The sequence below is a fragment of the Bos mutus genome, chromosome 23, assembly GCF_027580195.1.
Source record: "Bos mutus isolate GX-2022 chromosome 23, NWIPB_WYAK_1.1, whole genome shotgun sequence".
Lineage (NCBI taxonomy): Eukaryota > Metazoa > Chordata > Mammalia > Artiodactyla > Bovidae > Bos > Bos mutus.
In genome coordinates, this window is record NC_091639.1 from 9,375,674 (window position 1) to 9,399,737 (window position 24,064).

Sequence of the window (24,064 nt, forward strand, 5' to 3'; positions counted from 1 at the left end):
GCTAACCTTCATTGGAAATACCGTTTCGGGGAAAGCCACCCCAATATTTGACATGCTCTGTGGCCAAGTAGTGCGGTCCAGCTGCAGTCTCAAAGAAGAAAGCTGCTCATACGTCTTTCACGACACGTCTGCGAAGCTCACAAAGACGAAGCAACAGCCCGTCCCTTCCCCCGCCGCCCCTCCCCCCAAGAAAGAAATGCAAAGAAACAATCTTGTGCGACGAGCAGGCCCAGGGAAGGGCCTCCAGGGCTCGGGAGCCGGATCAGGTGTGGGCCTCCGATAGGGGCCGCTGCAGCCCCGAGCAGGTGGTTCGAGCCGCTCCGCCCCCAGGCTCGTTGTCCAGCCCCCGCGCCAGGGATCCACCACGGTCCCCGCCTCCTACAGGTGCGTGGGCGCCGAGGCCGGGCCGTGCTCTCCGCCGCCTCCCTGGACTCCGAGGGTCGCGATCGAGCACAGCGGGGCCGGGTGGGCGCCGTGGAGGGGGGCTCCCGGGGCGGGCGCGGGGCGGCGGGGGCGGGCCACCGCGGCGCGCATGCGCGGGTCAATTGCATAGGCCGGTTCCGGGGTCCGCGAGGGTGGGGGGTAGAAGGGAAGGGCAAAGGGAAAGGGGGGGTGGGAAAGGGGGGGGAAAGGGGAGGGGGTGGGAGGGGGGGGGGGGGGCGAGGGGGTGGGGGGCGAGGGGGTGGGAAGAGGGAAGGGGACGCGGACCCCGTTTCTTCGGGTGGATCCAGCTGGCAGCCCCCAAACCCCCCGGCAGACACGCGTGCGGAGGCCGGAGATCGGGGGTCTTCCCGGCACAGCGCGGGGCCTAGCTGCGGCCGGAGAGGCGAGGGAGGGGACCAGAAACGAGGTTGGAAAGTCAAGCGCCCGGGGCTGATGGGCCTGGTAGGCCGCCGTGGAGGAGGGGGTGGCCCGGGGGACTCGGGGCAGGGTGACCCGTTGAGTAGAGGCCCTCCGGGCCCTGCTTCAGGCCGGGTGGCACATGGGGCGGCCTGGACCGGGTGATGGGCGTGGGAGGCGCGGCCGGGTTGGGACACAGTTGCTGGGGTTTATCGGGTTGTATGGGTGTGAGACGTGAGCCGAAGGGAGAAGTGGGGGCCAAGGAGGATGGCGACCTAAGGCTTTTGGGGAACGTTCAAGAGTTGAGGCTTGACTGTGAACTGGGAGCCTTGTGTTGGACATCCGAGGCGGGGTGCAGTGGTGAAGCCCCAGGAGGGTGGGCGATCCAGCGAGGTAGGAGGAAAACCGGGAGCAGCGAGTGGTTCCCCGAGAGGTGATCAAAGGGGTCAGAGGCTGGACCTGATCCAGGTGGACCGCTGGGTTTAGCAAGGTGGAGCCGGCTGGTGACCAAGACAAGAGCCAGCGGTGGACTGGGGAGAGGAAGTAAGTCTCCCAGTGTTGATGGCTGGGGCCTGGTACTTTGCATTTGTTTGGCTCATAGGTGTTCAAAAAGTATTTATTGAACACCCGTGGGAGTTTTTGTAGTTCCCTGGCGATGTACTTTAAATTAATGTTTTGTAAATGCTTTTTCTCTCGAATTCCTCATATAACCTTACATTTATTGTATTGTATTATTGTATTTTTAGGAATTGGTGGGGTGCCCCCTTTCTCAACAGGGAACATAGAGACATTTTTCTGACTTTCTAATTGGGTAGGTGAGTTTCAGGTTTCCGAAAAAAGCCTGGTTAAGTGAGGATTGCCATTCACCCAGACTAATATCAGTGTTTGGAAACCTCTTCTGCACTCAGAAAGCTCCCAATGACTGCAATGAATGAGTTTATTTTCTTCCCTGAGGCCTTACTTGCCACCTGAGAGTCAAATCAGGGCAGGATAATTGGAGGCTTTACCCAGGGCACTTTTCACCCTGAGGGCTTTTGGACCATACAAACTGATGTCTTCCTCCTGTGACTCCGCACAGTGGGGGCCTTCTTACCCTCCGGGTATTTGCTTTGGCATTTGAATTGGGTTGTGAGTTTGTGGCAGCTAGAACTGCCCACTCTGATCCCCCAGAAAAGCACATAAATATTGACACAGAGGATTCTTCTGATGAATATTTTGCAGTAGCGTCTTGAAAGTGTTTCCCAGGTGGCACAGTGGTAAAGAATCCGCCTGCCAATACGGGACACGCTGGCTGTATCCCTGGGTTGGGAAGATAGCCTGGAGAAGGAAATGGCAGCCCATTCCAGTACTCTTGGCTGGAGAATTCCATGGACAGAGGAGCCCGGCTGGCTATAGTCCACGGGGTTGAAAAGAGTCAGACGCGACTGAGCGACTAAACAGCAGCAACAAAGCATTGAAAATAGACTTCTGAGCATTTGCAAACCGTGGAGATAAATTTCAGGTGGCACAGTTCTGAAACGGTGTTTATTTTTTATTTTTTTAAAGTTTTTTTTTTAAACCTCTCCTTTGTTTTCACATTTACTGAGAGACTTGGAGAATATCTTGTAAATTAATGGAAAATTTAGCAAAACAATTCCCACATTCATTAAAAAAACTCGATTTTTTTGTCTTGTAAATGTTTTTTATTTAATATTACAATTTCGAATTTTATCTAATTTCCAGTTGACAATCAGCAGCAGTTTGAAATACTCCAGCGTTTTAGTACCTTTTTAAGTTTTAACTGCAGAACTAAAACTTACACTTTTAGTTAAACTAAACTTGTAGTTTTTAGCTACAAGGCCGAATAGTATTTCCCTGGATGAAACACATCCAGTGATGAGCTATACCTGTTATGGATGAACCACAGTTTGTTTATCCATTCATAAATTGATAGGCCTTTGGTTTGCTTCCAGCTTTTGACCCGCCACTATCTGTTAGGCCTGTTGAACGTAAATAATTTCACAGGACACCAACATCAAACAAGGCTACACTGTAATCATGATGAAGCAGGACAAAAGTAAGACAACTTCATAATTAGGTCTGAAACCAGATATAAATAAGAACTTGCTGTAAACCACAAAAATGACAAAACACCCTCCTATGCTGGCTAATAGGACGGCCTGTTGCCTCTTGACCAATCCCAGCTCAAGCTTTACTTCACTCCTTCCTCTTTAGATCATGTTCATTGAAATATCCAATAAAAGGAAACTTTTCCCAGACAACATCCAGCGTAGATCAGAGCCTCCTTCCATGACTCTCCCTAGCCTTACCCAACACAAGCCCAAATTCTTTTCTGAGTCCTAACTTCATCAAGATGGTCTTCCCTGGTGACTCACTGGTAAAGAATCTGCCTGCAATGCAGGAGATTCAGGTTCGATCCCTACGTTGGAAAGATCCCCTGGAGGAGGAAACGACAACCCACTCTAGTATTCTTGCGAGGAAGTCCCATGGAGAGAGGGGCCTGGCTGGCTACAGTCCATGAGGTTGCAAAAGATGCACTACTTATCAACTAAGCCACCACCACCAACATCACCAATAAGTCACCAATAAGCCTGCAGCTCCTCACTGTGAGCTCCTCCCTCCTCGCACTTGCTCAGCTGCAGGTGTGTTTCTAGGCTTTCACCGGAGAGCACATTTCACCGGACAATGCAAATAGCATAGAAACACATCTACTGAAAATCCTTGCTTCCACTCTCGTCTCCATACATCCTGATTCTCATCCTCATTCTTGTTACTAATGTCTTGGGAATTCTTCCATTTTTTTTTAAAACACACGCAAATAAGTACTCTTTGCACTCTAGAATGTCATACGGGCAGAATCATACATGCATTCTTTTTTTACAGCAACTGCACTGTGCATTGTGAATGTGTCCTTGTTTATTGAACTCATCCCCTGTAGATGGTCACATAGGTTGTTCTAGTCTCTTCCTATTAATCACAATAGTCTAAAGAACAACCCTGTAGATATGTCATGTTGAATGTGTGCAAGTCTCACTGTTGTAAAAATGTCCAGATGGGATTGCTAGGTCAAAGGGAAAGTGCATGTGTAATTTTGATAAGTTGTTCTCCAAAAGGATTGTAAAATATTGGGAAATGCGTTATTTTTCTATTTTTCCTATACCTACAGACCTTTAATCCTGAGTTCTTCCAACAATTTGCATTCTTCTACTAGGTAAAAATCAGATATGTCAGTTACCCTTTTGATGTCATGGATCTGAATATTGCCTTTCTCTGTGTCTTTGTCTTTCTCCATTATCTCTGTCTAACTGCTTAGGGATAGATAAAGATTTAGTCAATGTGCTTTAAGACTCACAGATTTCTTTGACATGATCTCATCTTAATCCTATTTGTTGTTATGATACATATCTTTCCGGCCTCATTCAGATCTCAGTTAGAATTTACATTCTCAAAGAAACTGTATTTTGACTCAAAGTCAAGCCAGTGGCTCTCATACCTTTTTAAAAGTATCAGAACCTGTTTTTCAAATGAATTCTCCCATCTAACTCCTTCCTAAACCTCTAAGGCTGTGGTTCTCAAACTTGAGTGTTCATCAAAATCACCTGGAGACAGATGGGGGCCCTGCCTGAAGAGTTCCTGTTTCAGTGGGTCTGGAGTGGAGCCTATGACTTTACATTTCTGATGAGATCTTGGGATGATGCTGGTCTGGGAACCATACTTTGTAAACCACTGTTCCAGGCACCTTAGAGCACTTAAGAGTCAGTCAGTCAGTCAGTCAGTTCATCGCTCAGTCGTGTCCGACTCTTTGTGACTCCATGAATTGCAGCACGCCAGGCCTCCCTGTCCATCACCAACTCCCAGAGTTCACCCAAACTCATGTCCATCGAGTCAGTGATGCCATCCAGCATCTCATCCTCTGTCATACCCTTCTCCTCCTGCCCCCAATCCCTCCCAGCATCAGAGTCTTTTCCAATGAGTCAACTCTTTGCATGAGGTGGCCAAAGTACTGGAGTTTCAGCTTTAGCATCAGTCCTTCCAAAGAACACCCAGGACTGATCTCGTTTAGAATGGACTGGTTGGATCTCCTTGCAGTCCAAGGGACTCTTAAGAGTCTTCTCCAACATCACAGTTCAAAAGCATCAATTCTTCGGCGCTCACCTTTCTTCACAGTCCAACTCTCACATCCATACATGACTACTGGAAAAACCATAGCCTTGACTAGACGGACCTTTGTTCGCAAAGTAATATCTCTGGTTTTGAATATGCTATCTAGGTTGGTCATAATTTTCCTTCCAAGGAGTAAGTGTCTTTTAATTTCATGGCTGCAATCACCATCTGCAGTGATTTTGGAGCCCAAAAATATAAACTCTGACACTGTTTCCCCATCTATTTCCCATGAAGTGATGGGACCAGATGCCATGATCTTCGTTTTCTGAATGTTGAGCTTTAAGCCAACTTTTTCACTCTCCTCTTTCACCTTCATCAAGAGGCTTTTGAGTTCCTCTTCACTTTCTGCCATAAGGGTGGTGTCATCTGCATATCTGAGGTTATTAATATTTCTCCCAGAAATCTTGATTCCAGCTTGTGCTTCTTCCAGTCCAGTGTTTCTCATGATGTACTCTGCATATAAGTGAAATAATCAGGGTGATAATATACACCCTTGACGTACTCCTTTTCCTATTTGGAACCAGTCTGTTGTTCCATGTCCAGTTCTAACTGTTGCTTCCTGACCTGCATACAGGTGTCTCAATAGGCCGGTCAGGTGGTCTGGTATTCCCATCTCTTTCAGAATTTCCCACAGTTTATTGTAATCCACACAGTCAAAGGCTTTGGCATAGTCAATAAAGCAGAAATAGATGTTTTTCTGGAACTCTCTTTTTCCATGATCAAGCACACTTAAGAGTACACACTGTAAATTGCCAGTTTAGATGGTGTTTGTGTGAACCATGAAGATTGCTACTGAACATTTTTGTTAAGGCTATTCTTTTATATATGTGTGTATGTGTATACACATGCTAAGTCGCTTCAGTTGTGGCTGACTCTTTGTGACCCACTGGACTGCAGCCCACCAGGCTCCTCTGTCCATGGGGATTCTCCAGGCAAGAATACTAGAGTGGGTTGCTGTGCCCTCCTCTAGGGACCTTCCGGACCCAGGGATCAAACCCATACCTCTTTATAGCTCCTGAATTGGCAGGCCTGTTCTTTACCACTGGTGCCACCTGGGAAGCCCGTGTGTGTGTGTGTGTGTGTGTGTGTGTATTTGTAGAAATATGAGTGTTTTCTGATTGTTTCTGTTTGTTTTGTGGTTTTTCTAAAGTCCATCTCAATTGTTAGTGCAACACAGAAAACCTGATGCCACCTCTCTGGATCATCCGGAACCGATTGTTTTCCCAGCTGTATTGTGGACTGAAGTCTCCAATCTCCACACAAACCAAGATTTGCCTAACAATGGCTCGTCCAAGTTCAAGTAGGTCTTTCATACATGGTGACATCACCTCCCTCTGCAGCCCACTCTCTTCCTTCCTTTTCTCCATCACTGGTTTCATGTCTGAGGGGCTCTTGATTTGTCCAAGAGTTAGTTAGTCTTGGTCGCCACTGTCTCCCGGGGAGACCAGAGAGCCCGCTCCATCAACCAAGGAACCTGCTTCTGGTCTTGTTCAAACCTTCAGTGCCTTAGCACAGATTGGCTGCACCTGGAAGATGGCCTGTGCCTGGCAGACCCTGACTGGGTGGTCTGGGCCAGCCAGAGGCAATGCTGGTCCACACTGGCTTCTCCTGGCGCAGGGAGTGGAGGGGGACTTCCACAGCTTGTGAACCACTCAGGCCTGGCTGGTTGGGACACAACCTTTCCTTATCCCGTGCACAAGGGCTGCAGAGCTGCAGTGCCCGGGACAGCGGGAGCCACAGGCTGTGCCAGGACTCAGTCTCTGCTGCCAGGAGAGACAACTGCAGTTCCCAGTCTGGCTCTTCATCCTTATCCTGGGATGATGATATTTGGCTCAGGCCACCTTGTGATGCCCAAGTGCTTGGCACAGAGCCTGGACACAGGGAGCCCTCATGGAAGGCGAGCTGCTGCCCCTGTGGGTCTGAGCTTGGGCAGGAGGATGCCTGGAGATGGAGGGCCAACCCTTGTGTCCTGGGGCGCAAGCTTCAGGCTGTGACCAGGACTCCCTGCTGCCGTGTCATTCTGTGCGTTCAGTCCCCTTCTGTTACCCCAGGTCTCCGGGGCCGTCTTGTTAAAAAGACCAAGTCTCCCTTGAGCTGTAAAGGAGAGTGTGTCCAGAGTGGGACGGAGCATTTGTTCATGGGGAGGGGCTCTCATCCTCACCCTGGTAGTGATGCTGAGGGAAGCTGGAATTCGCAGGATCCTCCAAGGGAAGTGAATTTGGGGAGGAAGGGACACTTTTGGGGTCCAGTGGGCCTGAAGTCAGCCCTCACACCACACAAGCTTGCTTTTACTTTTAAGAAGGAAGATACATTCCCATTCACTGTGTGTGTGTGTGTGTGTGTGTGTGTGCGCGCGCGTGTGCGCGCTCAGTCAGTTTCAACTCTGCGACCCCATGGACTGTAGCCTGCCAGGTTCTTCTGTCCATGGGATTTCCCAGCCAAGAAGACTGGAGCAGGCTGCCATTTCCTTCTCCAGGGGATCTTCCAAACCCAGGGATTGAACCCACGCCTCTTGCGTCTCCTGCATGGCAGGCAGGTTCTCTACCTTTGTACCACCTGGGAAGCCTTTTTTAATCCTCACAGCAGCCCCGCTCTCTCGGGAAAGCACGCTTGTGCACGTGTAACAGCTAAGGAGACCCAGACAGCAGAGGGTCAGCAGTTCACATAGGATCCCACTCATGGGAGATGGTGGGTTGCGGGGGGAGTGGGCAGAGTGGAGCTCAGAGCTCAGGCTGTTCACCCCAGACCCCCGCCCCTTTCTGCAAACACTGTACTCTCACATATTAGGTGCACAGGGCCATCTTCATTGCATGGGAAGATTTTTATTTGGTTATCTTAAAAGTATAATTTCATGCAAGGTCAAGTTTCAAAATACAGGCATTTGAACTGGGACGTAACTGTCCAAATGAAACCCTGGATTGACCAAGATTTTCCTCTCTTTAGATATGGCTGACTTCCGGAAGTGTTTTGCAAAAGCCAAGCACATAGTCATCATTTCCGGGGCTGGCATCAGTGCTGAGAGTGGGGTTCCAACGTTCAGAGGAGCAGGAGGTTACTGGAGAAAATGGAAAGCCCAGGTTGGTAATGTTTCCAGAACTCTGAAAGGCTCTTTCTGAATGAAGCCGTTTAACAGTTTGACTCAGAATCTCTATCAGAGGGGAACGTTTTGAAATTTACTGTGACCCTTTTATCCTGTTCTTTTTGGCATAGACACAAAGTCCATAGGGTTAAAACCTCAGCAAAGCCGCCTCTTTTCTTTCTCGGCGTGTATTGATTATCCTTATTCAGATAACAATTGGATTTCCTCTAGTAACCAAAGTGGAACCGGGACACTTTGGTTAGCATAATTCATTACTTTTCTATTCATGTTGAAATTAAGAATTACACATTTTTTAAAAGTTCCTGTGAACTTTCAAAATGAAAACCAGTCTTGAGTTGTTAAAGGCTTAGGCCTTGATGCTCAAAACTTTGTACAAAAGTCATTAGAATATAAGTTCTCTGGGGGCATGGAGTTTTTAAAATTCAATTTTTATTGAGATATACATGCAATAAACATCACCAATTTTAAGTGTACAGTTCAGTGAGTTTTGACAGATGTATATATAGTGGTACAACTGCCACCACAGTCAAGGTGTATAACATTTCTTTTTTTTTTTTACTTTATTTTGTCAAGTATTTATTTTTATTTATTTATCTTGGCTGTGCTGTACACAGGCGGGATCTTTGTTCCCTCATCAGGGATCAAACCCATGTCCCTTGCATTGGGCAGGTGGATTCTTATCCACTGTACCATCAGGGAAGTTTGGAGGAATCGTACTTTTAAAAATGTATATTTTATATATCCTATTACTATAATGTATATTTTTTTAATGTGTAGTTGTATGTGTGTGTGCGCCTATAATTGTAGTTACAAAAACCGAGTTTTCCCACTATGGCCATTATAGCTCAGTTGGGTGTTTTGCATTTTACTTTTCTTCCTGGATAAATGAGATAGCTATCATGTCACGCGGAGCTCCATGAAAACATGGCTTCCAGCCTAAGTTACCTTCCCATGTGTTGCTCTATGTTTGTAGCTCACCTGAGTGGAAGATGGGACGGGTTACGATATTGCTGGGGAAATTAAACCTAATTTCTCCAGGGCTCCTTAGGAGCCCTGGGCCCCGCCCATGTGAACCTACATGGACGTGTTCCCTCGACACCCCCCCGGAACTGTGTGCCTGCCTGCCCACAGCCAAGGGTGCACGGGGGTGTCCTCCCACCCAAGTCCAGTGCCCTCACGGCCCGGCTTTCGGAGCATCAGCCCTTCTTTCCCCCCTGACCCCCACCTCCTGCCTGCCCCCCAGGACCTGGCCACCCCGCAGGCCTTCGCCCGGAACCCGTCCCAGGTGTGGGAGTTCTACCACTACCGGCGGGAGGTGGTGCAGAGCACAGAGCCCAATGCTGGGCACCTGGCCATCGCCGAGTGCCAGGCCCGGCTGCACAGGCAGGGCCGACAGGTGGTGGTCATCACCCAGAACATCGACGAGCTGCACCGCAAGGCTGGCACCAAGAACCTTCTGGAAATCCATGGTGAGAGGCCCTCAGTCTTCCATGGGAAGGGGAAACCAGACTTGAAAACACACGTTCTGCTGGGGCCCAGCTGGGTCCACCGAGTCAGAGCAGCATGGTGCCAGGACCCCGGGGTCTGGTGCGCAGACCACCTGGCCATGCAGGTCTGCATCCCTGCGTGCTCTCCCCTCCCTGGGGGTCCTGTTGAGGGGGCCCTGTGCTCCCAGATGGCCCCCACTCCCCCCCACCTGGGCGCCGGGAAGTGGGAGGTTTGAGCCATTGAACGGCTGGGGCTCTAGCAGGATTCAGGCTGCGAAGGCCTGGCATCCCTGGGAGATCCATTTACTGTCCCTGTCCCACCCCGCACCATGGGCACTGTCTGCTCTGGCTGTGTTCCTCCTCCACCCTGGAGCCTTAAGGGGGCTGCCAGCTTAGTGACCTTCCCTCTTGGGAGCCCACTGGGTCTGTGACACCGAGGAGCTTGTCTGGGGTCCCTCTGGTTTCCCTTCTCAGCTTTCACTGACACCCTCCTCTTCCCTCTTCTCACTGAAAATCAAATAAATTTGTTTACACAAGAGCATAAATGGGTATGCCAGAATTTCTTCCCAAGGGCATTTGATAGTCTGTGATGCTGTGTTGAGCCGCTCAGTTGTGTCCAACTCTTTGCTACCGTTTGGACTGTAGCCCGCCAGGCTCCTCTGTCTGTGGGCTTTCCCAGGCAAGAATACTGGAATGGGTTGCCATTTCCCTCTCTAGGGGATCATCCTGACCCAGGGACTGAACCGGCATATCCTGCATTGCAGGTAAATTCTTTACTGCTGAGCCATCCATAGAAGCCATTTAATACTCTACAAAAATTCAGTCCAAAGAAATGCATTTCAAATTGCAGAATTTCCAGAAGCAGTGACCCAGTGGGGCTGCATGCTCCCTTCCCCCAGTTTAACCATCTCCTCAGAAAATAAATCTCTGGATGGCCTGACCATCAGTATCCTTTTTGACCAAACACTCCTGCTGGAGGACAGGATGCCACAATTAGACGAGTCTGGAACTTGTGCCCCAGCTTGTATTTGGGGAACGTGACTGACAGCTCCATCAACTTGGCGTGGGACAGAAAAGGGGGTGGTTTCTCAAAGAAGGAGCCCTGGAGAGAATGGACCAGCATGTGTCCCCTGCCATGTGACCTGCTCAGCGCTGGGCACATGGTGACCATGTGGTGAACTGAGGTCACCTTTTATGGGTTAAGCTCAGTAAGTCTTTGCTAGTTTTAATGATTATTTTCCTCATTTATTAGTTGATTATTTATTGAGCTGCTTTTGTAGAAAAAATTCAAGCTTTACTAAGTCAAAATTAAGATTTTGTAAAACATATCCCAAGCTACTAGCCTCTGTCAGGCATGTTCTCAGGAAATCCTGCCCGTAGGTTTAGGTTGGCTTCTTCTGCCCTGCTGCACATTTGAATTCCACCTGAACACTGGGGTGATCAGAGAGCTCCTTGGTCATGCAGTAACTTACTTCCTGTCCCTGCTCCTCTCCAGATTACGAAGTCCAGGAGGGCATGTGTTCTGGCTTTTTCCATCTCACTACATGCCTTGATGTTTCCCATGAAAGCTGGGATGGGTGCATTTGTTAAAGTGATGTGTAGAAACGAAATCATTTTGTATTCTTTTAGACGTGGAGTCAGTTGCTCCCGATTATACTAAATTCCAGTCTTGTTCAACTTGTGTTTTTCAGGTAGCTTATTTAAAACTCGATGTACCTCTTGTGGGGTTGTGGCTGAGAACTATAAGAGTCCAATTTGTCCAGCCTTATCAGGAAAAGGGTAATTATACTGCACTCTGGAATAGGTGTGTTGTTTTGTCTCTTCAGTTGACTATAAACATGAAGAAATTGAACATTTATCTATGACTCCCATGTATATTTATGAGACATAAAGCTAGAGACAGTACAGCTGTATTGTAAGGGAAATATTTTGCTCACAGGTTAAAATAAGTGAAAATAACAGGCTCTAACTCTATACATTATGATCCCAACTTTGTATTTAAACACACATCCACCCTCACCATGTTGATGTATCTGTATATAGATAAACGTCCAGAAGAAAATCAACAACATGTTAACAGGGACAGTAGTAGTATGGCAATTTTGATTTCTTTTTTATATCTTTCTGAACTTTCCAATGTGTCTATGGTGAACATTTACTATTGTAAATATTATAATTGGGGGAAAAATTAAGAGTAGACTCAAAATATTGAGAAAAATTCTACCTAGCCATTGGTATAAGTTATACAAGTAACTTATTAATATAATATCATTGCAGGTGATTGAAATTGCAGTGACATATATGATGCAAATCATGAAACTCTCCTTAGCACAACAGTATTACTCCCCCCTCTCCCATACATATTCCCTCTCTTGAGGTAGAACCACTGATAATCAATTGTTGTGTCTACCCTCCTCATCCTCTTATAAGCCAGTGTGTATTCATCAGGAGTTTTGTGCCATACATGGCCAGGCAAAGACAATCTTACTGGGTTATTTTATTTCTATGTTCTTTGATTACACCAGTGACATTCTTTCTTTTCTCATATTACTTACTTCAGGGCTCCAGACCCCCAAACTCAAGATGCCGGAATCCCAGTGGAGAAACTGCCCCGGTGAGTAAAACGACTTTGATCTGTGTTGGTGCTCCAGTTTGAAAAAAAAAGAAAATTAGTAGGAGTCAAAATCTAAGTTCACTTGGTGAGATGCCTCTGAAACATGCCAATGCAGAAACCAGCCCTGACCCATGAGGTCAAGGGTGAAAGGACAAAGGGTGAACCAAACCAGGCTTAAGAGAAGTTCATCTGTCCTTCCCTTTCTCCTCTGTGTTGTGGTGGGATCATTTGAGGTCTGGAAACGTTTCAGAAGCTGCTGTGCTGTACACATTCCCCCGGCGTGTGTGAAGCATAGTGGCTGGCATCTCGGACCTAACTGGTCGGGAAGCCTCAGCTACTGTCCTCCTCCCCTTCTCCTCCTCATCAGTGTTACTAATCCAGGGCTATGGAGGCCGTAGGAGGTCTCACAGAGGTAAAGTTATGGGACCGAGCAGAATTTGTGCAGATTAGCAATAGCAAAAAACCCTGGAAAGATTTTTATGTCAATTTTTCAAAACTTGACCTTAAAATGGCCTTCCCCAAAGTGTTTCATAAGGCAGTAGATCCACATGATGTTGATAGGCACTACTCGGAGAAAAAAGATGCCACATGCCCAAATAAATATGGAACCACTAGAGTGAACCAAGTTTGAAGCATCTTGCTTTGCTGCAGAGCTACTCAGAGCACTGAATGTGTGAAAGTACATTATTACTCCCTAAGGAGCAATTATGCTAACATTTCTCTGGTTTACTTAACCTTTTGAATTTTTCTTAATAAGGATTTTCATTACTAAAATCAGAGTTTTGACCTAAAAGAGTAAGTTTTCATGACTAAATTCTAAAGTTTTGATCTAAAATAAACTTGATTAGGCAATTAATATGATGAAAATGGAGTTTGAGGGAGATTATTTTAGAACGTAAATAAATAGGTTGACTAGAGATGACCTAGGGTAGTAGCTAGTGAAAGACGAGAGATCTTGGGAAATTGACACAGGAGAACTTGGCTACCGACAAGGCAAGAGAGAGGTGAATTTGAGAGAAGATGAGGGAGGTCATTGATGACATTAGCAAGTGGTTTGTGTGTTGAAGGCAAGTCTGAGTCCAGTAGTCCTCCTGGGTCCAGCTAACCATGAGCACGGCTGTGCCTGAGTGGAAGGAAGTAACTGGGAAAGAGAAAGCTATGTCTCTCAAGGTTGGCTGAGACACATTCGCCCACAAATCACCCCAGTGCATCCGGACACAATAGAGACTTTATGATTTCCCCTGATCCACCTAGGCAGGCCTTCCCAAGAGTAGGTCTTGGGAGTGGGTTAAGGATGACACTCTTACAGGTGTGAAGAGGCAGGATGTGGGGGCCTGCTGCGACCTCACGTGGTGTGGTTTGGAGAAAACCTGGACCCTGCCATCCTGGAGGAGGTGGACAAAGAGCTGGCCCTCTGTGACCTGTGTCTAGTGGTAAGTCACGGCCTTCCCTGATCTTTTCAAAGAGCAGAGACAACTAAAACTAATTTGGGTGATGATCAGATCATTTCTTTGCCACTCTTGCCACGAGCTCAGCTCTCTTTTTCATACCAGGTAACTGGTGGTAAAGAACCTGCCTGCCAAGGCAGGAGACGTGGGTTTGATCCCTGAGTCGGGAAGATCCCCTGGAGAAGGAAATGGCAACCCACTCCAGTATTCTTGCTGGGAAATTCCATTGACAGAGGAGACAGGAGGGCTACAGTCCATGGGGTTGCAAAGAATCAGACATGACTTGGTGACTAAACATGAAAAAAATCCTTCCTAAATTCTAGGGATCAGCCAAAGGGGAGCCTCCCCCTCCCCTCTTGTCCCCCAGACATTCTCCATTTATCCCGCCCAGCTTACCTTCCCTCACACCAGCAGCCACAAACTGGTCTGAGTTTCTGTTAAGGTTTTCTTCAAAGACACTGCTTCTCCACCGTGTGGTCGCTTGTCCGCTTCCGTCTGTTTGCTCGGTAGGTGGGGACTTCCTCCGTGGTCTATCCCGCGGCCATGTTTGCCCCCCAAGTGTCAGCCCGCGGCGTGCCAGTGGCCGAATTCAACATGGAAACCACCCCGGCCACCGAAAGATTCAGGTACGGGGTTACCAGGGTGGGAGGCGGACAGCGCTGAGCGGGTTTGGACGTGGTCATCCAAGCAGATTTTACCTGCTGTCCTGGTTTTGTAACACAGAGTTTGTGTTTTCTTATTTGGTCTGTAGTTGCTTTGAGGGAAGAAAACAACGTGTTAGTTGTAGATTGATGGAAGAAAGCACATTAACTGTAGACTGAGGTAGCCGTGTCTTTTTACAGGGAGTTTGCTAAAGGGTTTTTGTTTTTCACATTTTGAAAGTTCTTCTTTGATGCTTTAGACTTTACTCTTATTCATGCGTTGAAGCTAAGTATAGTAATGGCATTTAGATGCCGGTCAGCTGAAGACTCAGCACGCAAGCCAGGGAGGCACCCACACACAACTCCGTCACCCGCTGTTCTCCGTGGGGCTCCCTGGGCAAATCCTCTCTGGTCTTATTGCCAAGAATGTTTGTACCTGTGGCCATTTAATGATATTGATCCTGCCCCCGCAAATCTGTGTGGGAAGTACAGGTTATCGTAGGATATTCACATGTTGTCTCAGTCTAGGCTCTAGTTTACATCTCCTTTGTTTTACTTGCTTTTTTTCACCCCTGCTTTTCTGTCTTCCCTTTTAATGTAGTTTATATATTCTTAATAGTCTCATTTCCTTTCCAGAATAAGGTAGACTATGAACTAATACATCAATATGAATAAGTAAAATGTAAAATGTTACTGAAGCATCTTGTCATTACTTGAGTCGGTGACTTTTACCTCAACTACGTATTTTAAAAAATCTGATGACTGGGAACTTCGCTGGTGGTCCAGAGGTTAAGAGTTGGCCTTCCAGTGCAGCGGGTGTGGGTTCCACCCTGGTCGGGGAGCTGAGATCACACATGCCTCTTGGCCATAAAACCAGAACATAACAGAAGCAATATTGTAACAAATTCAATGAAGACTTTAAGAATGGTCCACATATAAAAAATCTTAAAAAAATTTTTTTTCTAAATCTGATGACGGTACCACTCAGGAGATTCTGATGTAACTGGTGTAAGGTGTAGCCTGGGCCCCCTCTTTTATACGCTTCCTGGGTGATTCTGATATTCATCCATTGTGTACGTCTTCACGTGAAAGGATAATGAACTTGGCAGTTTTCCCTGCAAGTTCAGACGAAATTCTTGGAGTATAATGATATCACTTCATAAGTTGGGCCTCCCAAAACCACAAACCTGCTTCAGCTGCTACTCATCTTCAACAAAAATTCTTCAGCTTCCCATCCTGAAAACCTGCAGTGTCTCTGTTCAAATAAACAGGCCTCTTTCTGGTCTGAGACTTTGATCAGATCTGAACAGCACCAGCCGCAAGAACCACAACAGATGCTCAGTGGACCTTTTTGGAAGCCAAGACCCTCTGTACCACCACGTCTGGGAATTTTCCCAGATGAGTATAATTGACCAGTGAAGCCAGCAATGCTTTTATCTGGGCATCATCAAAGCTGACATTTAGAAGAGGCGTGGGTGGTCATCTTCTCATCCTACTTGGGTTTTCAAACAGGGAACCAAACCCAGAGTGACTGAGAAGCTGGTTTAAACACGCATCTTAACAAAGGCCGAAATTTCTCACATCTCACATGTAACTGATGTTGGCTGAACTCTAGCCTAGGTCAGAGGTCAGCAAAGTACTGCCTGTAGGCCAGATTCACCCACTGCTGCTGCTAAGTCGATTCAGTTGTGTCCAACTCTGTGCGACCCCACAGATGGCAGCCCACCAGGCTCCGCCGTCCCTGCGATTCTCCAGGCAAGAACGCTGGAGTGGGTTGCCATTTCCTTCTCCAATGCATGAAAGTGAAAAGTGAAAGTGAAGTTGCTCAGTCATGTCCGACTCTTTGCAACGTCGTGGACTGTAGCTGACCAGGCTCCTCTGTCCATGGATTTTCCAGGCAAGAGTACTGGAGTGGGGTGCCTTTGCCTTCTCCGAACTCAACCACTACATTTTTGTAAATAAAGTTTTATTGGCACCCAGCCACAGCCACATGTTCCTATATTGTCTGTGGCTGCTTTTGCACTTAAACAATGGAAGTAAGGAGTTGCAGCAGAGACTGGCCTGCAAAGATGAAACATTAAGTCTCTGACTCTTTACAGAAAACATTTTGCCAGCCCCAGCTCTAGGTTAGTAGCAAAAATGAAAATTGAAATAATACTGCCTTTTCACCTGATTTCTTTGTTACCTAAATAGGTTGCAGGAAATGATGCCTGCATTTTATGTATTTATTTATTTCTGCCTACATTTTCAATTTGGATTTCGCAAGACTCCTTCGACCTTGCCCAAGTTGTTTAGATTCTTTGCCCCAATTCTAATTTAGAAACAGAGTCATGGTATTTGCCTCCCATCGAAATGTGTTAATATTTTCAAGGTGTTAATTAGTTCCTGTTTTGTTTTTTGTCATTTCCCCTGTCCCAGATGGTTATCTTGGATGATTTTCTGAGAAACCATTAGACTAGGTATTTGGGGATTTAGGCATCAGGATTTTGACTGTTTCTCAACCCCAGGGGTCTTTGGCATGTAAGGATCTGTGTATTTGTTGAAGCAGAAATGGGAGTAGTGCGCCCAAAGGACTGGTGTGCAAGGCCTTCCAAGGACAGTGGGCCCCCCACTCCCTGCAACCCCCAGTCGTGCAGCTTTCCATTTCTCTAAACTTTGGAATTTAGTCCAAGTCCACAAGTGTTTATTTAGCACCTACTATGTCCTAGACTTTGTTCTTGTTTAGTGACTCAGACGTGTCCAACTCTTTTGCGACCCCATGGACTGTCGCCCACCAGGTTCAGGCTCCTCTGTTCATGAAATTTTCCAGGCAGGAATACTAGAGTGGGTTGCCATTTCCTTCTCCAAGGGATCTTCCCCACCCAGGGATTGAACCTGCGTCTCCTGCATTGGCAGGAAGATTCTTTACCACTGATACTGTTCTGAGTGCTTGGGATAGGATATATTAGTAAACAAAATAAAATCCTACCACGTGAAATGGCCTCCTAGCCGCAAAGGGCAAACAGTGAACGATAAGATAATAAATGCAAATTGTGTGGCCCATGAGAGGTGGGATCCGGCTGTGGGAAAAAGCAGAGGTAGAAGTGGGCAGGGGGAGCAGGTGGGCTCGGGATCCAGTGGGTGGTGGGGGTTTCAGAGAGAAGAGGTCTGGCAACACGAGGAGGAGTGGTTCGCTGAGGAGACCTCTGGGCCAAGAGCCTGCCAGGTGCCAGGACCACCTGGGCAAAGGCCCCAGGTGGCAGCCAGCCCAGGAGGCCCGAGGGACAGCAAGGGGCCAGTGTGTGTGGAGAGGGGCGGGGAGGGGGCTCCAGGAGGTGGAGGTGGTCAGTAGTGTGTGTGGAGGGCACGTCACCTGTGTGCGGGGCACGTGTCCCCAGAGACAGCGCCCTGCAGGCGGAGTGTAGAAGTCTCAGGAACTCTTAGCTAGAAAACAGCTTCATAGATGGTTTCTTCTTTACGTTTGTACTCCTCAGGAGGGTGCAGAGGTTACTTGTAATTTACCGTTGGCCTCATTTGATGGGGAAGGCCATTGCTCTGCCTGCCTAGATCATCAGGTAGCTGGTAGGACCCTGTTAGTCCATGCAGTGGGGCCCCAGTTGGCCCTTAACCAAAACAGTCACTTAAAGCAAGAATAGTGAAAAAAGGACACATAAGCATCTCATTTTCATTTAAAGCATAAATGGGCATTCATTTACTTTTTTTTTTTTTGATAGAGCCAAAGGCCTTTGAGTAAGAATCTGCAGATTGGGGCTCACCTTTGTTGCATAAATCATACTCATAATCCTCCTGCTGGTGGTGGTTTAGTTGCTCTGTCGCGTCTGACTTTGCGACCCCATGGACTGTAGCCCATCAGGCTCCTCTGTCCATGGGATTCTCCAGGCAGGAACACTGGAGTGGGTTGCTATGTCCTCCAGGGGATCTTCCTGGCCCAAAGATCTATCCTGAGTCTCCTGCATTAGCAGGCGGATTCTTTACCACTAAGCCACCAATGAAGCCCTAGAAATAGAATACCGACATTTAAAAGTAAAGCTGCTGTTGTCCTGGTTTTAATTGTATCCTGTCGAATCTGAATGACACAGCAACTTGACACCCACCATCATTATTTAGAAAACAAATATGTAAGCGGGTTTTTCACAGTGAGAACCTTCACATTTTTTTCTTTTTCTCTTTAAACTTGTATCCCCATCCATCCTATTTCTACCACAGAAATTTTTACTAATGTATTTTTATGCTTGAAAATCTTTTGTTGACTATCCTTTTATACTTCTGCTTCAAAGTATATGAATTATTTATTCTCAGTTTTCTTAAAACTTGTTCCACGGAAAAGCTCCTCTGGATGGAATTATCACTGCCATAATTTATCGTCTGTAGTTGTTGAAAACAACAAATAATACATTTCGGTTAATAATCCCGTAAAAGTCAAACTATGGGAAGTGCATCTCTTAGTAGATGCGTGGAGCATGAGGTTTTTTAATTAGTTCAAGTGTCCACTGGGTTCCCTGGTGGCTCAGACAGTAAAGAATCTGCCTGGTAATGCAGGAGACCTGGGTTCGATTACCGGGTTGCGAAGATCCCCTGGAGAAAGGAATGGCAGCCCACTCCAGTATCCCTGCCTGGGAAATCTCGTGGACAGAGGAGCCTGGCGACTTACAGTCCACGGGGTCGCAAAGAGCTGGACACGACTGAGTGACTAACAGAGACATATACATATCCACTCTGAGTACTGCGCAGCATTAGAAGGAGGCAGGGTTCATGATGCTGCAGCCCTAATAGGCCTGTGGTCGTGGGAAACAAACCTGTATCCTAGGAAGATCAAGTTTCCTGATCACCGCAGCGCAGGGGACCCCAGAGAGCCCTGCTGCGTGTTCCAAACAGAGGAAAAGATGGAGTTACTGTAGGATGTGGAAGGAGGGTTGAGTTTAGGTGAAATTTCAGTGAAGCCGTTTTTGATCAACTCAGCAGCTAGCAGGACTGTGTGTGTGCGTGTGTGTGGGTGTGGGTGTGCGTGCGTGTGTGTGGAGAGGGGTTAGATCCACTCTGGCTGCAATGTGGTTGCAGGGTCCTGTGACCTTGGAGGTGGACGTGAAACACTGGGCCCGGACACCCCTTGCCTGGGCTGGAAGTCAGGCTGCTTCTCTGTGGCCAAGTGACTGAGTTCCTGCAGGCACGGGAGTCTTTCATTCTTTCCTGCCGTCATTTCCAACAGTGAAGTGTCTGATAGTATGTGACTTGAGAGGACAGACTTCCTTAGTGAGCATCAAAGCAGAGGTCGCTCGAAGAAGGGAGCTGCTGTGACCCTGGCAGCTTGTCCTGGAGTGGGGCGGGGGGAATTGTGTTTTGAGTATCTGTGTCTCTATTTCTGGTCTGAGGGGTGGCAGCCCAGATTTTCCAAGCTAAACACTTACCTTTTCAATGGCAACTGTAATTCTTAGTTTTTTCTTTTTATAGAGAAAAGCAAAAACTAAGTAGTCATGTACAGATGTGAGAGTTGGACCATAAAGAAGGCAGAGCACCAAAGAATTGATGCTTTCAAACTGTGGTGTGGAGAAGACTCTTGAGAGTCCCTTGGACTGCCAGGGGATCAAACTAGTCCATGTTAAAGGAAATCAGTCCTGAATATTCATTGGAAGGACTGATGCTAAAGCTGAAGCTCCGGTGCTTCGGCCACCTGATGCGAACAGCTGACTCATTGGAAAAGACCCTGATGCTGGGAAAGATTGAAGGCAAGAGGAGAAGGGGACGACAGAGGACCACATGGTTGGATGGCATCACTGACTCAATGGACATGAGTTTGAGCAGGCTCTGGGAGATGGTGAAGGACAGGGAAGCCTGGCAGGCTGCAGTCCATGGGGCCGCAGAGTTGGACACGACTTGGCAATGAACAACAACAATACCATACATAAAATACTCAGAAACCTGGGCCACATAAACCCCGGGCATGAAAGAATTTTGTTCTGGCCACTCAGATTTCGGACCACTTTCCATCTTATATGCTGAAATGTCCAGAGTCCTCCTGAATCAACTTTAGTGATCTGTTTGGCAATTCTGTAAGAGGCTCTTTCAGTTTTACTGGAAGCAAGAATGAAGTGGCCCTGTTTGTATATATCACCCAGTCTTTAGAAACCATTTGTTTTCTCAGATCCACAGCAGTGTTTCAAACATCCCTTGGTTTGGCAGCCGGTTAAGTTTTCACATTCTGGGATAAGAGGCACCATGTAAGATTTGGGATGGGTGAGGTCAGGTGCAGCTTGCTTTGGTAAATGGGAGGAGGATGAATGTGGATAGGGGTGCACAAAAGAACAGGTGCAAGTCGAGGGAAGTCCCTGAGTGCTCTCTGCCTAGCTGTGCTTCCTGGTAAGTCCTCAAGGGACTGTGCTGGGAGGAGCTTTCTAGTGGGCAGCCTTCCTCGTGCTGGGGGTGGTGGGGATGGGGTGGGGCTGCGGGAGGGGAGGCAGAAGGATCAGAAATGCCAGTTGCTCAGGGCCGTCCATTCATGGCACAGAGGGAACATTCTTGATCTGTGTTGTATCAAGAATAAGTAATATGACCAGATGCTTTTTTTTTTAATTTTAAATCGTGCTCAGCTGGTTTTCATTTATTAATAACACAGTAGAATTAGTTGGTTTCTTTGTTTCCTCCTGTCATAAGTATTTTCCCTTGAAGAAAGCAGAAATCATTGGTTTTTCGTCTTTTCTCTCCCTCTTTTTTCTTTGATCTTTCTCTTTTTCCTACTTTTTAACTACAAGTCAGGGCTAGTTGTGAATTTCAGTGATTGGCGTGAGCCAGCTGACTCAGTTAAGATCCTTATGGTCTGCTTGGTGTACGAGGTTCATTTTCTCTTGTCCTTAGTACCAGTGAAGGTGCTTTTATGTAGTTGTGTAAGAGTTTATAAAACTTACAGTTATGGGTTTGGCAAAACAGTCACAAAATACAATCATGTCTCTCCTTCCTCCTTAAAATAAAATTCTCATTTATAGGCACCTAAATTCTAAACCCAACATTCAGAAAACTAAGATCATGGCATCCGGTCCCATCACTTCATGGGAAATAGATGGGGAAACAGTGGAAACAGTGGCAGCCTTTATTTTTGTGGGCTCCAAAATCACTGCAGATGGTGACTGCACCCATGAAATTAAAAGACATTTACTCCTTGGAAGGAAAGTTATGACCAACCTAGACAGCATATTAAAAAGCAGAGACATTACATAGCCAACAAAGGTCCGTCTAGTCAAAGCTATGGTTTTTCCAGTAGTCATGTATGGATGTGAGAGTTGGAATATAAAGAAAGCTGAGTGCCAAAGAATTGATGCTTTTGAAGTGTGGTGTTGGAGAAGACTCTTGAGAGTCCCTTGGACTGCAAGGAGATCCAACCAGTCCATCCTAAAGGAAATCAGTCCTGAATATTCATTGGAAGGACTGATGTTGAAGCTGAAACTCCAATACTTTGGCCACCTGATGCAAAGAACTGATTTACTGGAAAAGACCCTGATGCTGGGAAAGATTGAGGGCAGGAGGAGAAGGGGACGACAGAGGATGAGATCGTTGAATGACATCACTGACTTGATGGACATGAATTTTAGCAAGCTCTGGGAGATAGTAAAGGACAGGGAAGTCTGGAGTGTCGCAGTCCATTGGGTCGCAAAGGGTCAGACACAGCTGAGTGACCGAACTGAACTGAAATTCTAAGCAATTGCTTTCCCAAATTCCCTTGGGAATGAGGGTGCCAACCCATACTGAAGTGTCTGCATTTGGCGATGTCAGAAACTCGATGAAAGAACTGGGCTCCAAAATGCCTAAGACTCCTGTGAGAATCTGGATTTTATTCTGGCTGTAACTAAGAAAGTTGACTTGCTGAAGCAGAATGCTCATTTTGCTCATAACTTTGCTGTGTTCGTCCTTCTGTTTCAGGTTTCATTTCCAGGGGCCGTGTGGGACGACTCTTCCCGAAGCCCTCGCTCCTCACGAAACTGAAACTGTTTCATAGCCATCCTGGGGAAGGAAGAAATCTCAGAGCATCTAAGTACCAAGCCACCAGCAGGGGAGGCAGTCTTGTGGATGGTGAGCCAAATACTGGAAAGTCTGAAAATATCTTTTGATTGCTGGGCTGGAATCCAAACTGCTGATGGTTGATGGGGACTTGGAAGCAACAGTAGTAACCGTGTTTAGAAGGAGAAGTCACAGGACTTCTGAAGTCAGTTCCTGTTATTTTGTTTGATCCTGAACATAAGTCTGATGTGTTTGGTTGGTTACTGGGTAACTTTGTGATTAGACTGTCTAAAACAAAGTGATTCTCCTGATTGTGTTTCTGCTATTTGGGCAAAGATAGAAACAGAGGGGTAAAATGTGGGTATTTCTGATTGTTGCGCAAGGTTTGGTGGAAAATAAAATCACTCTCTATGCAGGTAATTTATTGTACTAAAATGTTAGCCCAAGAGTTGTCTTTGTTTGGGACATTTTCTTTTCAGTGTTTATCTGTTTGACTGCTTTACTCCAAGTTCAGGGTGGGGATAGCTTACAATAAGAACTCATGCAAGGATGGAAGAGAAAATGAGCAGCAAGGTAGAAAATCAGGATGAGAAAAAAGAATGACGCAAATATAGCTGCACCAAACAAAGCTGCCTAAAACTGAGCAGAGCCGAGGGGAAAGGGAGAGACGATGGTGGGCTAAAGCTGCCTAAAACGGAGCAGAGCCGAGGGGAAAGGGAGAGACGATGGTGGGCTAAAGCTGCCTAAAACGGAGCAGAGCTGAGGGGAAAGGGAGAGACGATGGTGGGCTAAAGCTGCCTAAAACGGAGCAGAGCCGAGGGGAAAGGGAGAGACGATGGTGGGCTGCTTCTCAGTATCATATACACGGAAGGACATCTCACTGTTACACACCCTGCGGGGTCCGCCAAGCTTCCCCAGACACGGAACCTGGAAGGGAGTTTTTCCCATGGGACTTAAAAAGTGTATGCTCAGAGTACCTTTTGTGTAAAGTAGGAAGAACACAGCTCCCCCTTCAACTCCTCCCACCTAATGCAGATCCAGGGATCCCGCTGTCAGCAAGCACCAGAGACCCATGTGGGGAGTGGCTGTCAGTACCAGCGTGGGTAGGTTGGACAGATCTAACTCCCTTAGACCAGGTGGGCTCCCCAGGGATTATGCAGCTGGGTGACATCACTTCCGGCCCTTACAAAAGTGCATTTACTCTCACACCCTTGGCTTTCGGAGAAGCCACATGGTGACATAAAGGTTTGTGCTGCATTTGCAAGTCACACCTTTTAATAAATGCCAAGGATCCTTTGCATGGGTAGGAGGGGACTTATAATACTTATAATGTAGTTTCGGTATGTAAAATGGGGCTTCTCTGGTGACTCAGATGGTAGAGAAGTGAAGTGAAGTGAAGTCGCTCAGTCGTGTCCGATCCTTTGCAACCCCATGGACTGTAGCCTACCAGGCTCCTCTGTCCATGGGATTTTCCAGGCAAGAGTAACTGGCGTGGGTTGCCATCTGCCTGCAATGCAGGAGACACAAGAAACCTGGGTTCAATCCCTACGTTGGGGAGATTCCCTGGAGAAGGGAATGGCAACCCACTCCAGCATTCTTGCCTGGAGAATCCCATGGACAGAGGAGCCTGGTGGGCTACAGTCCATGGGGTCACAAAGAGTTGGACACGACTGAGCAACTAACAGTTAACACTTCTTTGTACATAATATACCATCATTCCCTTCTAATAGGTTTGTTGTTGAGCTTTTCAAAAGAGCATTCTATATACATTGCCCTGGTGTTAG

General features: G+C 47.1%; 1 protein-coding gene across 8 annotated transcripts; it reads left to right on the forward strand.

The window, feature by feature from the left end:
- The first annotated feature begins 251 nt into the window (after nucleotides 1–251).
- On the forward strand, nucleotides 252–22,720 carry SIRT5 (sirtuin 5). Of its 8 annotated transcripts, none has more exons than XM_070361010.1 (9): nucleotides 252–384; nucleotides 6,155–6,304; nucleotides 7,948–8,081; nucleotides 9,348–9,573; nucleotides 11,283–11,370; nucleotides 12,152–12,205; nucleotides 13,515–13,638; nucleotides 14,164–14,279; nucleotides 22,203–22,720. In XM_070361010.1, exons 2-9 carry the CDS (start codon nucleotides 6,190–6,192, stop codon nucleotides 22,276–22,278), a joined length of 933 nt encoding a protein of 310 aa, XP_070217111.1. In that variant the 5' UTR covers nucleotides 252–384; nucleotides 6,155–6,189; the 3' UTR covers nucleotides 22,279–22,720. The 8 variants fall into 8 exon arrangements, with proteins under 8 accessions (XP_070217111.1, XP_014336521.2, XP_070217112.1 ...); XM_014481035.2 differs by having other exon boundaries at nucleotides 298–384; nucleotides 6,172–6,304; XM_070361011.1 differs by lacking the exon at nucleotides 252–384 and adding an exon at nucleotides 697–885.
- The last annotated feature ends 1,344 nt before the right edge of the window (nucleotides 22,721–24,064 follow it).

Bases quoted from the DNA above. Each gene is read 5' to 3' on its own strand.
- SIRT5 (XM_070361010.1), top strand. From the start codon at position 6,190: ATGCCACCTCTCTGGATCATCCGGAACCGATTGTTTTCCCAGCTGTAT. The intron at 12,206-13,514 runs GTGAGTAAAACG...ACACTCTTACAG, and splicing joins CCAGTGGAGAAACTGCCCCG to GTGTGAAGAGGCAGGATGTG. The intron at 14,280-22,202 runs GTACGGGGTTAC...CTTCTGTTTCAG, and splicing joins CCGGCCACCGAAAGATTCAG to GTTTCATTTCCAGGGGCCGT.